General features: G+C 38.8%; 1 protein-coding gene across 2 annotated transcripts in view; it reads right to left on the reverse strand.

Annotated features, from left to right (window-relative positions):
* RAB3IP (RAB3A interacting protein) overlaps positions 1 to 14,335 on the reverse strand; it is a 32,479-nt gene extending 18,144 nt beyond the window's left edge. For both annotated transcript variants that reach the window (XM_014964152.1, XM_014964153.1), the window contains exons 1-3: positions 14,257 to 14,335; positions 5,801 to 6,076; positions 5,329 to 5,590 (exon numbers count right to left, since the gene is read on the reverse strand). In XM_014964152.1, coding sequence (XP_014819638.1) covers positions 5,329 to 5,590; positions 5,801 to 6,051 — 513 coding nt within the window. In that variant the 5' untranslated portion in view covers positions 6,052 to 6,076; positions 14,257 to 14,335. The remainder of the gene's footprint in view (positions 1 to 5,328; positions 5,591 to 5,800; positions 6,077 to 14,256) is intronic.
* Between the last annotated feature and the right edge of the window lie 295 nt (positions 14,336 to 14,630).

Raw genomic sequence — 14,630 nt, forward strand, 5'->3', positions numbered from 1 at the left:
ATGGTTCTTAACAAGGAAATGGAAGATTTTGATGCAAAATACTTAAGCTCAAGTTTCATGCGTTCCTATATTGCAGAGAATACAAAATACATGTCCTTCAGTTTACTTCATTGATTTGTAAGGAAAATGCTACATACACATCAATATATCTTAAAAGGAGGTTATATTAATATTCTGATCAGCACAATGAAGACGGAACTATCCCAAGTTCACTTTTGGGCTACCACTATCAATACACTATTTTAAGTGAGATGGTTACAGTTTTGCCTGCAACTGGAAAGATCAGCAGGGTTTAGATTAAAATTTAGGCAGACAAGTAAAGCTACTTAATGAAAACAAAAAGGAGACAGCACCAGGCAGTCTGCTACACATGGCTGCTTAGCTAGATTTGTCAAACACTAGGCAAGCTTCCATGACATGACTCAGAAGGAGCATAATATAGCACATTATTTTGCCAAGCAAGTTGAATCGATTGGGGTTTTTAAGCAGGGCAGAAATAAAGAATGCCCAAAGCAAAAAGCTTAGCAGTTATTAGAAACATTACTGCTGCCTGTGTCTTAAAAGGCATTACTAGAGGCTTCCCAGCCATACACAATACAGAAGCAGAAAAGACAACTACACGTGCTAGACTAACCAACCATCCATGCTGCAGTCCTTATCACATTAATGTTCTGAAAAAATAACTACATTAAGATGAGCCTATTATAAAGCACACACAGTTACTTAAGTAGATAATTAAAAAAAAAAACCAACATGCATGGAAAAAAAATTCCCTTAGTTAAAAAAAGACAGTAAAAATCCTATATCAAAGAGTCATATTATTTCACTTTGATCTTCACAAACAAACAAGGTGGGACTTTGGAAAGAACCAGTGAGATAAAGAATGCAAATTTCTGCTTCAAAAGTATTCATACTTTAAATTCTAGAAAGAAAATCATCCTGCATCTAGTTCAGTAATTTAACGAAGTCAGAACTAGATGCAGAAGATAAAGGGAAGAGCAAACATTTTCTGCAGATACCACCTAAAATCAGAAGCGTGGGATATTGCTGAATTCTGAAATTGTCAAAAATGTTTGTATTAGAATATGTTCCTACTTGACTGGTCTTCACTTAGCACTCAAGTTAAACAAGCTACATAAAGATTAGTCCACTGCAATCGCATTTACAAAGGTATGTAACGCGAGAGAAGGATCAGAATATCTTTTCAGAGATAAAAGCATTTCACACACTATTGAATTATCATCTTATGGCGTGGGTGAAGATGCTTCTGTTGTGCTTGCATGTAGTCTTCTACTTGCAAGAAAATGTCTATGCCTACAACAGCATCAGAGGTGTAGAAACTGAAAACTTTGATCACTCAAAGACCATAAGGAACTGCTAGAACACTCTCAGAGAACACCCCATCTTTAACAATCACAAGCCAGTGCCCTTACAATTCAGCTGCAATTCATTTTAAATAAGCCTGAAAGCAGAACTCTTCAGTGGAACTCTGAGATGGTATATTATCCTCATTTCTATTGTTCATTAACTTATAAGCAAATGAGAACAGAAATTTAAAAATGCTGAATATACCGTACAGTACTACTGGAACACCTGGATAGTTATGATGAATCTATTTATTCATTAATTCACATAGAGTTTTAAAATGTCATGTTTTACTGTGGAAAAATAGAGAGATTTAACCATCACTGTTAGCCTGCATCGAAACACTCTAATAATGGTAATAGCCTCTGTTACGTTAGATTCTTTGACAATACAGGCAGAACAATGGAAAAAAAATTGACTTCAAGTCCTGTATCAACACACAAGACCTAGAGACACGAGATCAAACTGCAACACTCCATTTCTGAGGCAAAGAATGCCTACAGAAATTGAAGCATTTGAAAGAAAAATCTAGATCTGAGGATCCAGTTCTTAAACTATGTTGAAATTTTCAACACCACATTCTATACTGTCACCTCTTTCAAAAGAGCCATTGTATCAATGTGGAAAAAGCTCTCAATTTCACTCTACTTGGGAAATATCAGTAATTGTGACTTCTACTACAAAAAGCCAAACATGGTTTTACTTGTTATCAGCAAACCTACAGATTTTACTCTGAAGACTGTAGGAAGCATGGAATTGATTCTCAAACCAAATATTTGCAACCAACACCTCTGGTAGACTGCTCTTTCCTCATCAGAGAGGAGGGCAAACCATGAGATTATTTCAACACTGCAAGAGAAAATATATCAACACTGAAACCTAAGTTTCCCTCTGCAGCCATGGATGACATCATTACACTGACAGTCTGATTGATGAGGAAATAACTTCAGGGCCAAATCACCCCAAAACTCAAGGAAAACATGACTACGAACTGCCACAGCTCAGAAACTACAAGTGAGCTACCCAAAATATAAGCAACATGCTGATTAATCAAGATGAAAAGCAAACAAAAGGTATTCCTTTGCAAGGACTCCACCAAACTTGCACATCCAGAAATATCATATATCAAAATACCATCACCATTCTCTCAGGTGCATGAGGTTGATCTATCTTCAGTAACCACAGTGACACAGCTCAATCCTAGCATGGCAGAAAAAAAAATGCAGATTCATAGAGACATGAGGAGATAGAGTCCCAGGTATTGAATCACTATGCCTTTTAAGACCTTCTCCATTTTCCTGACGCTGCTTTAAAAGGGTAGCAAAGCAAGGAGAAAGATTCAGGACATCTAAAGCAAGGGCTCCTCAGCTCCACTTCACAAAATACAGTCAGAAATTGAGTCTTCAGTGAAATAAGCAGCAAAAATTACCTGGTCTCAACAAATAGTGAAAAATCTATGTAATTTTAATTAAAGAGGCATTTTAAGGAAGTAAAAGTATGACAAATCTTATATACTCCATTAGTATAGAATGCTGCCCTGCTGCTACCTCTGACTCAACCTTTTCCCCATCTTATGACATGATTTGGTGCTGCAACCAGCAGCTTAGATTGAAGTAGAAAGTATTTCCTCTCATCAAGAAACAAATTTTTGAAAGACTTTTTTAACAATTTTGCCAATGTTTTTCATTTTTAGAAGTGAAGCTTATAGTCTTAAGAAATACAAGGCATATACAAAGAAGACTAAAAAAAAAGAATAAATCTTAATAACTCCTTCCAAACCATACATAAGTGTCTTACAATTACGTGCCATACATATATTCTCTAATACAAAAAACTGAGAGCATATTAAGAAAGAAGTCACACTCCAAGCAGAGACATGAAAAAAAAAAAATGATAGGGGATTCCTAAGGTTCAAAATTCCTATTTCCTTTTTAGTTCCCTTTTTGATCATAACTGCAACAAATTCAAATCAATCTTTAAGGCATATTACAATAGCATACAGCTTGGGTAAAAAATTTGGAACAAATGAAAAATGCAAGACAGCAAGTTTGTGTTTACTGTGTTCACTCCTGAAGGCCTGTAGCCTGTAAGGCTTCCAGGCTCAGTGAGCTGAAAAAATTCAAGTGCAAATCGTAATTCTCATTTTTCTCACAGTTCCTAATAAACAGCCCAGAGACTTACACAGAATTTTAAACCAATACGCAAAAAGCAACCAGCTATACACAGGCACTACCTATTAATTATATCACTACAGATTTTTAAACTGAGTACTCATAGACTGAAGTGAATATGCTTGGAAATGAAAGTGCATACTGAATATTGCAGAGTGGACACAGCCCTACGTGAAGAAGCCTTGACTTTTGGAAGAAAGCAACCAGAGATGATTTATGGATAGAAAAATCTAGTTCTCATACAGGAAGTGGAAGAAAGTAGATATTATGGAAGGAATAGAGTTTATTGTTGTAGAGTTTGTAAAGATTCCTGCTATGACTGCTGTGTTACTGAGCAGTTCTGAAACAATGCAAGTTCGGGAAGACAGGCAGGCAAAATAAGTTATCCATCCATTATAACACTGGCAAGAATCAACCGAATGGGTTGAGAATTAGCAAGAACTTTGACATCAACAGTCTCTAGGTTAGCGCTGCATCGCTTTTGTTAAGACGACCCAAAGGGCTTGCAAATACATAACATGCAGTTAGTATGTTCTAGCAGCCTTAATGCCATTTCTTTAAAAATGACCTTAAATTTTGGAATTAAATAGGAAACTTTTAAATCTTTAAGAAACAAACTAGAATAAGATTTTCAGATAATTCCAGGGTAACAGTAGCAGATCTGAGTTGTGATTTTCAAGTACATTACCTGGACTTTGGTATAGTGTCTGGAGCTGGAAGAGCTTTTCTAAAGTTTAAACTTTAATTTGTTCTTACTTTCTAAGGTTCCAAGCTTAACTGCTAGGATTACATATTCACATGCAAGGTCCTCAAACTTAGCTCAGGTTAATGTTTCCTTTCAGTGGTCAAAATGCTAAGCAAATGAACACATTAGCAAAGGAAGCAACTACTCAGCAATAAAACAATCAACAAAAGAAGTGATGTCAGAATCCATACTTAAGATTCACATTAACAAGGGCAAATACAACTATGACAGAAATTATGACTACAATCAACAAGATGAGGTAACAAACAGAGGAAAACCAGTCCAAACACAAGATAAGATGAGCTTAAATTTAAACAAGAATGGAATCATGTAGGGGAGAGGAAAGGGCATAGATACAAATAGCACGAAACCTACTTGAAAGTTTAAGCACAGAGGGATGTTAAAATGATAAATAATGGCTTTGCATTTATATAGCACCATCCATCCAAACAAGACAAAGCGCTTTACAAATATTAACGAATTGAGCCACTGTGTCTTCAAAGGTATCCATATTCAATTTGAAGTGTGGTGTAACAGTACTTTATAGAACACCAGTGACATCTTTATTTCTTCTTTCCTACACAGGCATCCCCTATTAACCATCACAAGCACCCCTGTTTTAAAGCACTTCTGTATTCCATGACACATGCTACACTTCTATACTCTAGGAGAAAGAAGACTCAAGAGGTATACAATCAGCATCTATAAATACTTATACAGTAACAATAGAATGACAGAAAATTAATCTTATTCTCAAATGTCAGAATGAAGGATCTACATTTCAAAGAAAAAGCTTGTTTAACCAGCCAAAACTTCCCATGCTTAAATAGCAGAGACACTAGAGGAAAAAAAACATACTATCAAGGAATAATTCTAAGACATTAGCACCGTACGCATTCAGAGTAACGTTACATAAAATAATTACATCATAATTCTGTATGAAATGAGTAGACTCAGCCTGAACCTTCTGGCCCATCTATCATTCTGCAATATTAGAACCACTCTGAAGAGAGAAAAAGCAGGAGAAGAAAAGACAACAAGCCTTACCCTCTGAGCTTTTGCAAGTTCTTCTTTCAATCTCTCATAGCCCTTTTCCCTTACTTCCAGTACAGATGGGCTCCGTAAGTGAGATAAACTGTCTGTACTCAACCCAAAAATATCTTCATTTCCTTCAGCAACATCTGCTACTGTAGCACCCTGCAAAAACTCTCTCTCTGCGTTATTGCTCTCCTTTCTGGAATTATTGTGATGGAATGACCCACCCTGGGGTCCAGAGGTAGAACAAAGTACTGCGTCGGTAACATTGATGCTGTAAAGAGAGCAATATAGTGTTTACTTATATAATATATTGAGGAAAAAAATACTTTAGAAATGGCAGTAGTAGTGTTGAATGTACCATTATGGACACAATTTAATATTACAACACTTTAAATAATATTAAAATCATATCTTTACTAAAGCAAGCAGTTTATATGCAACAGACATCAGCAATTTAAATAGAAAGACACACAGAACTTACCTGACACCTGATGCTTCTCCACAATTCAGTTGTCTGGGAGATGAATAAACAGGTTGTGTGGGAAGGTCAGAAACATTTAATGCGTTGGGTTGTATTGGTGTGGAGGACACAACAGAAGGATGTGGTCGGTAGATAACACTGGGTGAGGTAGTTTGCTCCTGAGTTCCTGGCTCATTTACTCCAAGAAGATCTGGTGTAGTAGGCGAAGCGAGGTTCACTTCATGAAAGCCTTCCAAGGGGTCACTGGCCATAATAAAAGCCTCATCATATGAAACCCTGAATTAAATTATCACATTATCAGAACACAAAAATGGAAATATTTAATTGTATCTGACAACTATTTGAATTAAAAAAAACACCCAGACAAACTTTCCGAATACTTCATGATATAATGAAAACTATTGACTGATCTTGCAAAAGTATCAACTTCAACCACCAAAAATGGACTTTGGACTGTTAAGTCAACACGATCTAATAGTGGACTCCGCATCTAAATCGGGCGATGAAATCAAAAACATGCTCTATATCATAAAACAAAGTCATCTTTAATATAGTCTAGAGCTGTTTTGTATCAGAACACAAATATATGACATTCATGAAAGAGGAGGAGACCTGAGAACCAGTAAGGAAAAAAACCACACCACCTTTAAAATTTAAACCTTCCACCTTTATCAAAGCAACTAATCTAGAGACAGAAATCAGTGAACCTTTAAATAAATTACAGTCCATAGCAGTTTTGGTTAAATTATACATCCAATCTTTTAACAATTCACTGGAATGATAGAACTAGCTGATAAAAATTCTCATCAGTATGATGATGTGTATTTAATACATCATATGATGAAGTGATGGTGACAATTATCAATAAGTATCATACCAAAACTATAGGTAAAACTGTACTCTGAAATTGCAATTTAACTGCCAGCATTTTTTTTAATTTATTTTTTTTTAATTCCATATGTTTTTCATAACATTCACAGAAAACAAGTACAACACATGAATTTTACAGCCCCAGTAGAAAGCTCCTATTTTCCAGCACTTTCTTATCAGAGATCACAAAAATCTTTGCATGATTCAAAACTATAAATTAGAAGCAGGATGAAGAAATTTGTGAAGGAATTACTTAGCAGTGATTATTCACTCCAAAAAAACATTTTCCATGTTATATAAATAAAGAAGAGAGAGAAATAAGGTTTCACAAAGGTACTTAACACGCAAAAAAAGAACTTTTGCATCTAAATGAAATAATAGATTGCTTGGAATCTTACAACAGAAAAGATATGGCAGAGAGAAAATCTAGAAAGACGACAGCCATAACCATGAAGAGATGATGCTACTTAGAAATATATCCAGTTCATTAGCTACTTCATAAAACACACTGAAAATACCAAAAATGCAATCCCCAGACTCGCATATGAAGTAATGGTTTTAGTTACACCAACACTTTTTGGTCATTTTAAACTCAAAGAACACTGTTCAAAACTGGTTTGCGTCTCAAGTATTGCACTGAGCGTGTATACATCTGTCTTAAACACACTGTTTTACCCCATTATCAGGTACATGTGGAAGAAATTAATTTGTTCAGACAGCAATAACATGTTCTTAATTTTTCTCTGTTGCTGTTAATTGCTCCCACAAAAAAAAAAAAAAACAACCACCCCTAAGAAACTGTCCAGACTTAAGGAACAAAAAAGACCTTACGTGAATAAAAATGTGCAATTTCGGATTTTTATCCTGTTTTATGCAGAAATTTGTTTTACTTTGAACTATCAGCAGCAGTTGCACAAACAAGATTTACACAGAAAAACACGGTCACAGTTTTGTGCTTTGGAGCTCTTCTACATTAACACAGAGATGAACAGCTTATTTTTGAGTTTAAGTGAGTTCGAAAATATTCTTCTTTGTTTTCCCTATAGTTTTTCTTAACTATTATAAGCATTCTAATTACGTGCTCTACAGGACAATAAAGCCTGTTGAGTCAACAAATTAAAACAGAAGAACTGCCAGAGCTACAGGACATTTTTTCAAGGTTAAACTTGAAAAGTGTTTTCACCTCTACAGTGCAACTATTACACATCCATTTTACATTTAATAAGCTAAAATACTGCCATCTTGAAAAAATAAAATTTCAGAAACAGGCTTTGAAGTTCATCACCACAGCTGAAAAACGTCCATCTCCCAGTCTCAAAGTCAGGCTCACATCTACAGAAACACATTCACCTTCATTGGTCCCAACACCTCCTCTTTTTTTGACCATCAAGCCAGCGACAACCAATATTACTATACTGGCAACACCACCAAGATGCATCTTTACATTCCCAATTCTTTGAATTCCAGTCTTCACAATTAACAAAAGATGCAGGCTTCTGAACAGGGATGCAGAGAGGCTGCTGGAATGCCTTGCCTTTTCTATGCCTGCAGCACCTAGGAAAGTGCACCAAAACCCACCCAACAAAAGCAAAGACTGGGAACGTAGCCAAGAGCAAAACACGAACAACTTTGCTGCCACACCTTCCCTTCTGTTGACTAGTCTCCATTTCAAGTTTGAAAGACATGTTCATAGTCCCACTGAAAACTCACAAGCTAACTTGATGTTCAATAGTGGTACCATAGCACTTCACATCCCCAGTACCACTGCTTGTTTTCAGTTGCATATTCCATTGGATTGAAATTTTCTATGAAAGCTTTTTTCCCCCAAACAGATTTTTTAAAAAATTCTATTTAGTCATTTACAAGAAAAAAAGGCCCAGGAAAAACTTATTTGTCACTTTTTAATGTATCTTACTATTTCTGTACAAATCCTAGGGCTATCCCTTTGGAGCAAATCCTTTAAGTACCTCAAGCAAGCAACAGGCTCAAAGATGTGCCATTTTGTATCTTTAAGATAATTTACTCAAATTCAGCTACGTTATGAAGCGCAGAGTCACACTGGCTCACGGAGAAAAATGATTAGAAGCCTGCTTATTATCTTCAAAATGTTCAAATGTTTTTCTAATTCCTCCTCTGGACCATCACCAAAAAAAAATTTAAGTAAATCTATCCTATCTACATGCTCCTACAAGAAATATTCCACAACTCCCGTCCCACAGCTTTTCCACCTAACTTGCCTATATCCTGCAGAGTTTTTAATAGACAAAAAAACCACCCAAAAATATTATGAAATTTAATGTACAAGACTATCCCTCTCCTTATATGTTAAATATCAATCTCAGCCTAAACACACAAGAGAGATTTATGAGTAAATAAAACCATGCATGTCTTCTCAGTGATCAAACAAAAAAGTTTTTTCTAATGCAGTAAGTAAAAAAGTTGTACAAGTTATTCCTGGAAGAGCTGAAAATAGAAGTTCCTCAGCTAAACTTTTCCCATAGCCTGTTAAATGGGCACTCGTAAGCACACCATCTGTGTAAAACACTTCCCATTCACAACTTTTTTCTTTCCCAGGGTTACTTCTCACTTAGCAGTGAGCAGGCAGAAGCTGGGCACACCACCCATACAAGACAAAGAAGCCCATATTAAGTATCTCAGTTTCAAGACTCACCAGCACCATGACCTTGGTATCAAGGCGTCAGATGAACACGTTATGCGCTAGTGAAACCAAACGGACGTGCAAAAAGCTAGGCAGTCCTAAAAATAAAAGCTCTCTTTTGGGAAATAACTCTTCAAAGTAATGGTAAAGAAAAGGAGGGGGAAAAAAACCCCACATTAAATGTCAGTGTCACTGAGGAATACAAGCTTGGTTAAGGCTTGGGAGGGGGGTTTATTATTGACTAAGCAGCAATGAACAGCCTTGCTGTGAAGGAACATGAAGCACATGGTAAGCGGAGAGCTTTACTGGGAGCCAAGCTGACAGTGTGTAAAAAACCAGTGTTGACACAGCACTCTTTAGTTGTAATTCTGATACTGTGAACAAAAGCTGATATTCTAACATTTCAGGGCAGCACATTTATTAAACAAAATCACGAATTTTCGTAATACTTTTTCTACCACATTAATATATGGTGAAACCTTGCAGTAGCGTTAGTGCCTACAAAATACGTGATTATTTTTATCTTAGTTGATAGTATGCAATTTGGATGATGTACAAAATTTAAGTACAGGAATAAATCAGGATGAAACAACAAAATAAATTCATTTCCTTATTCTTTCATCTGGAAATAATGCAAATTTGGTGGAAGCTGTCAAAACGTTGCAGCTTTTTATTAACCTCCACTGCCACACTTGCACCGCTGACCCACATAACTTCATGACAAAAGAAGTTCAAATCTGTTATTTTATCTAACACTAAACAGAAACATGCTACAAAGAAATTAGTTTCACAACAGTTTAACACTTTTCTATAGCTTCTAATGGTGAACATTTCCAACAGCAGTCAAATCAATTTTCCTGTTATTACTCTAAATTAATCTAGCTCAGCTAGTTGTCTGAATCAAAGCAGTCAATAACTACATACTAAAAAGCTCCCTGAAAAGCAGTAACTTACTGTGGTTTGTTTTCTTCAAAAAAAGAAGAAAAAGGTATCTTTGAAAACTGCCTACTACAAACTCTGGAGTTTTTCACAGATCGCTTTTACACACAAGACAGGCTGAAGAGGACAACTTTGAACAGTCTCCTAATTGTTATAGCCCATTTAAAAGCAATGCCAGCACCAAATAATTCACAGATCAAAAAAAACTTCACTTTTAGCTTTAATAGTAAAGAGCACCAGCACAACAGAACAGTTACGTGATCAAGTTAAAAAAAAAAAAAAAAAAGTCACATAAGGAAAAAGAAGTTACTGTTTCTAAACATGTTGGTGAAAGCAAATGCTGGTTAGCATTTACCGAAAAAAAGGTACTTATTAGCTACAGTGTTTTAATCTTCACACAGCAGGCCTTCAAAATATAATAAAGTCTCAAGGACTTAATTTATTAGACTTCAACGTCAGTTTCATTTAATTTGTGAGGGGATAGGAAAGTGGATTTTTTTGTAGTAGTTCCTCAAAAGGACTGGCATTAGCCTACCACAGGGCTTGCATTCTTCTCAGTGGGTTAAAAAAAAAAAATTGAAGTATTTGGCATTATACAGTCTGGAATGTAATATGCTTTAAGCTCTAAAGAACTCAGCAGGGAATTAGAGCAGTGAACTAATAAATACCTCATAAAGAAAAAGTTCAATTAAGTACTGCTACTCCATACCTATACCTATCAAATACAAGCAAGGAGTTTAAAAAGTAAAATTGTTATAAGGCATACGGACATTAAAGTTCAAAACTCAATGACATTTATCCAGTATGAGATATTCATCAGATGTTGGCACAAGACAAAGAAGTTTGGTGGATATTCTTTTTTCCTAAGCTTAAATGTAAAGCAGAGCAACTTTTAACACTGTTATTGAGTTGTCTTTGTGCAATGAACTGACATCAAGATTTGGCACAGAAATTCCCTTAAGGTTTGCAAAAACCAAATCCCACCTTTGCAATTATGATAGAAATTACTACTTCAGGAGCCCAAATGCGCAGTAATTTTTTTTTTTTTTTGGAGGCAGTAAGAGATGAGAGAAAAAAAAGCACTGAAATACTCCATATTCTACTTTTCTTTGTGAGTGACCTTGCACTACATATTTACCAACATATAGCAAATTAGGTAAGAAGGTAAATAGAAGGTTAATTGTAAGTTACACAAGTCTATAGAATTTAAGAGCTAACAAAACCATGCTTGGTTCAACATGAGACTTTCCTATTGCATTCCCACTAGTGTTGTCATTTAATGCTACGATGGGGGTCTTTTTCTGTTCTTCACTCTCATGTTAGGCATCCAAAGCACTATTTCACATGTAGTGAATTCAATAGCAAGATTTTATAAAGTTTAAAAAAAAATGTTTGTTTTGCTGAACTGATAATTTAAAAAAAAGTCTCTTTTGAAAATTTTATTATAAGGATAACTTCAACTAGAAAAATACAGGTGCAGACAGTAAGTGTCTCTCTCACAGAAAAAAGTAGCGCACAAGGTTCAACAACCTATATTTAGGAAATGCCTGTGAAACTTATATATAAACATGGTGTAGTCTCCTAGATAGTACACCTCTTACTAGAGAGAAAAATCAGTGCTTTACAAAGTAGAATACTGCAAACTTTTATTGTAAACAAACATCCAAACAATGCTGTTTGGTTCACAAAGACTCTCTAAACCAAGTTAATTTAACTGCAAATATGATTATCTTTGCAGACACTGTTCTTTTCAAGACAGAGCACTGTTCTGGCTTATCTTGGAAACAACTTCACAAACCCATCTCAGGTTTAAGCCTGATCGCAGTGACTATGATTGCAATGTCATTCTTGCCAAGACTTGAACTTAAAGACCCTCTCATTTTCAGTTAATACTCAAATATTCAATTAGTAAACTTAAGTAAAAATTATCACAATTTTCATAATATGTAAATCTTCCTAAATATATGTGCAAATGCATTTAACGAAACATTTTCTTAATTCCTGAAAAAAAAAAAGTTAGCATACTATTAAGCATAATCGAAGTGTTGAATAAAAGTGTTAGTCACGTTACAGTAAGACAAGATTTTAAATGCCGTATTAAAAAGGGTTTTAAGCATAAAAATCTAAAGTACACATTTCTTTTCTGGGAAAATCCATAAACGTAAATGGAACAGTGAGAGACCAGCTCATTTGGCATTTTACATGAATTTTAAATCAAGTCAATAAAAGCTATGAAGATAGCTGCAGTCTATAATCAAAAGGCTTATTGCGACTGTTTTCCTACAGAAAAAAATTCCCCGTTTAAATGTAGTGTCACAAGACTGATATTTCAGTCGAGCTGTGAGGTGCACTCCCATTTGTTATTTATTAAAAGCATAATGAGAATCATAAATTATTTATCCTCCTTTGCTCACTAGGTAACGTTAACCAAGCACAGCAGAAGAATGACTGCCAAGACACGAGCACAGAAGGCCTGACTTTAACCCTCCCTAGAACTCATTAAACAGATCTATAATAAAAACAACAATAAAAATATTAAAGCGACAAGACCTCAGGTTTTGCCCTATATTTTATTGAGGAATACAAATATTTGAACAGATGGTAGCTGCCAATACATGCTTCTAGACTGAATAACCTTACATCTGCTTCAAAAGAGAAGCTGATAATTTCACAGTTACGGCAAGTCTGTGGAAGATTAATTATTTTAGCTATCACTGTTTTTGATACTTCCTAAGAAGACTTACAAGTGAACATGGTGAACAAATCAAGAAATGTAAACCTTAGTACACTATCTGCAAACAAAACAGACAGCACTCTCAAGCCGATGAAAACACTGATGCTTTTGTCAGCAAGAGGAGCACTGAGGGCATCATTAAGGATTTGGCCATTCGGTGTTCTCCTGCTTCCAAGAGCCCTGCGACTCTCAAGAAACTAACTAGTGGAGCATCAGCACTTAGGCAGCACAAATTTCTGCACAGTTCATCACTTGCAATCAACTTGCAACCAGGATTTCCTTTCTGCACCTTACCGTCTAACGTAACTGCATTGCAAAATTAGGGTTAACTGAAATCCCTGCTACTTAACTACTACAGCTTACAGGAGTACTTACGGGCGACCGAGTATTAACCTCAATATTGCTCCAAGACCTCAAAGCGACCAGAAACGCTACAGGCGAGCGCAGCTCCACAAAGGGTCCCAAGGAAGCGGAACTCCCTCCCGGTCCCCAGGGCACCCCCCGGCACCCCCGACCCGGGCCCAGGCGGTGGGGGGCGATGCCCGTGAACCCACCCAGCGGCCCTGCCCTCCCCCGCCGCCTCCCTCGGCGCTCCCCCCACCGCCCCACGGGTCTGTCCGGGGAGAAGACTTCAGCCCAGCCTCTTCTCGCAACCCAGCTCCTTTCACTCATTCCTGCCCCGACGCCGGTCCCCCCCAGCCCTACGACGCCTGGGAAGGGCCGCCGCGCCGACAGCCCTGAGGGGAAGGACGGCTGCCCCGAGCTGCCGGCTCTTTGTCCGCCCTCTCCCCGCGGCAGGTGCACCCGACGCTTTCCGGGCTCATTCCCCACAACTACTTTTGCCCAGTTTTGCCTTCGACCGCCGCTGGCTTTGGGGCCATCCCTGCCGCCGGCTGCTCCGCCACCCCGCACCCACGCACACCCCGACGGAGCGAACCGGGGGCGCCCGGGCCAACGGCGCCTTCCCGCCGCAGACGGCCACAGCGGCGCAGCCCGGGCCGCCACCTACCCCCGCGCTCCTCCGGGGATGAGATGGGACCCCCCCACAGCGGGCCGGCGGCGGGTCCGGCGCGGGGAAGCCCAGTCACCGCGCCCCAGCAAGGGGCAGCCCTCCCAGGAGGCGCCGGCTCCGCCCGCCCGGGCACAGGCTCCCGAGAGCGCGGCGCCGGGCAGGTACGGCTACCCCTTCCTTCCCTTCCCTTCTCCTCCCTCCGGTCAGCGGTACCGCGGCCGCGCAACCCCGCCGCCACGTACCTGCCGAGCACAGCGAGAGCGGCCGCCACCGCTACCGCACCGCGTCCCCTCAGCCAACCTGCGGGGGGGGGAGTGAGGGGGGGCGGGGCGCCGGGCGGCCGCCGCGCATGCGCTCCGTCGACGCACAGCCCGCGGGAGGGGTGGGGGGCAGGTGTGCGCGACCCCCGCCGCCCCCTAGCGGGGGTCTGAGGAACGCCCCCCGCACCGCGGGCCGGCGGGGCTGTGCGCCTCTGGCGGACAGGGCCCGGGGCGGGGGGGAGCCAGGGGGCGGGGCTGCCATGGTGGCCTCCTGTCCGCGGTGGTGACCCGGCTGCGCCCGTGCCCTCGAAGGCAAAATACTTAGAATCATAGAGCTGTCTAGCTTGGAAGGGACC

The sequence above is a fragment of the Calidris pugnax genome, unplaced genomic scaffold (assembly GCF_001431845.1).
Source record: "Calidris pugnax isolate Ruff unplaced genomic scaffold, ASM143184v1 scaffold44, whole genome shotgun sequence".
Classification (NCBI taxonomy): domain Eukaryota; kingdom Metazoa; phylum Chordata; class Aves; order Charadriiformes; family Scolopacidae; genus Calidris; species Calidris pugnax.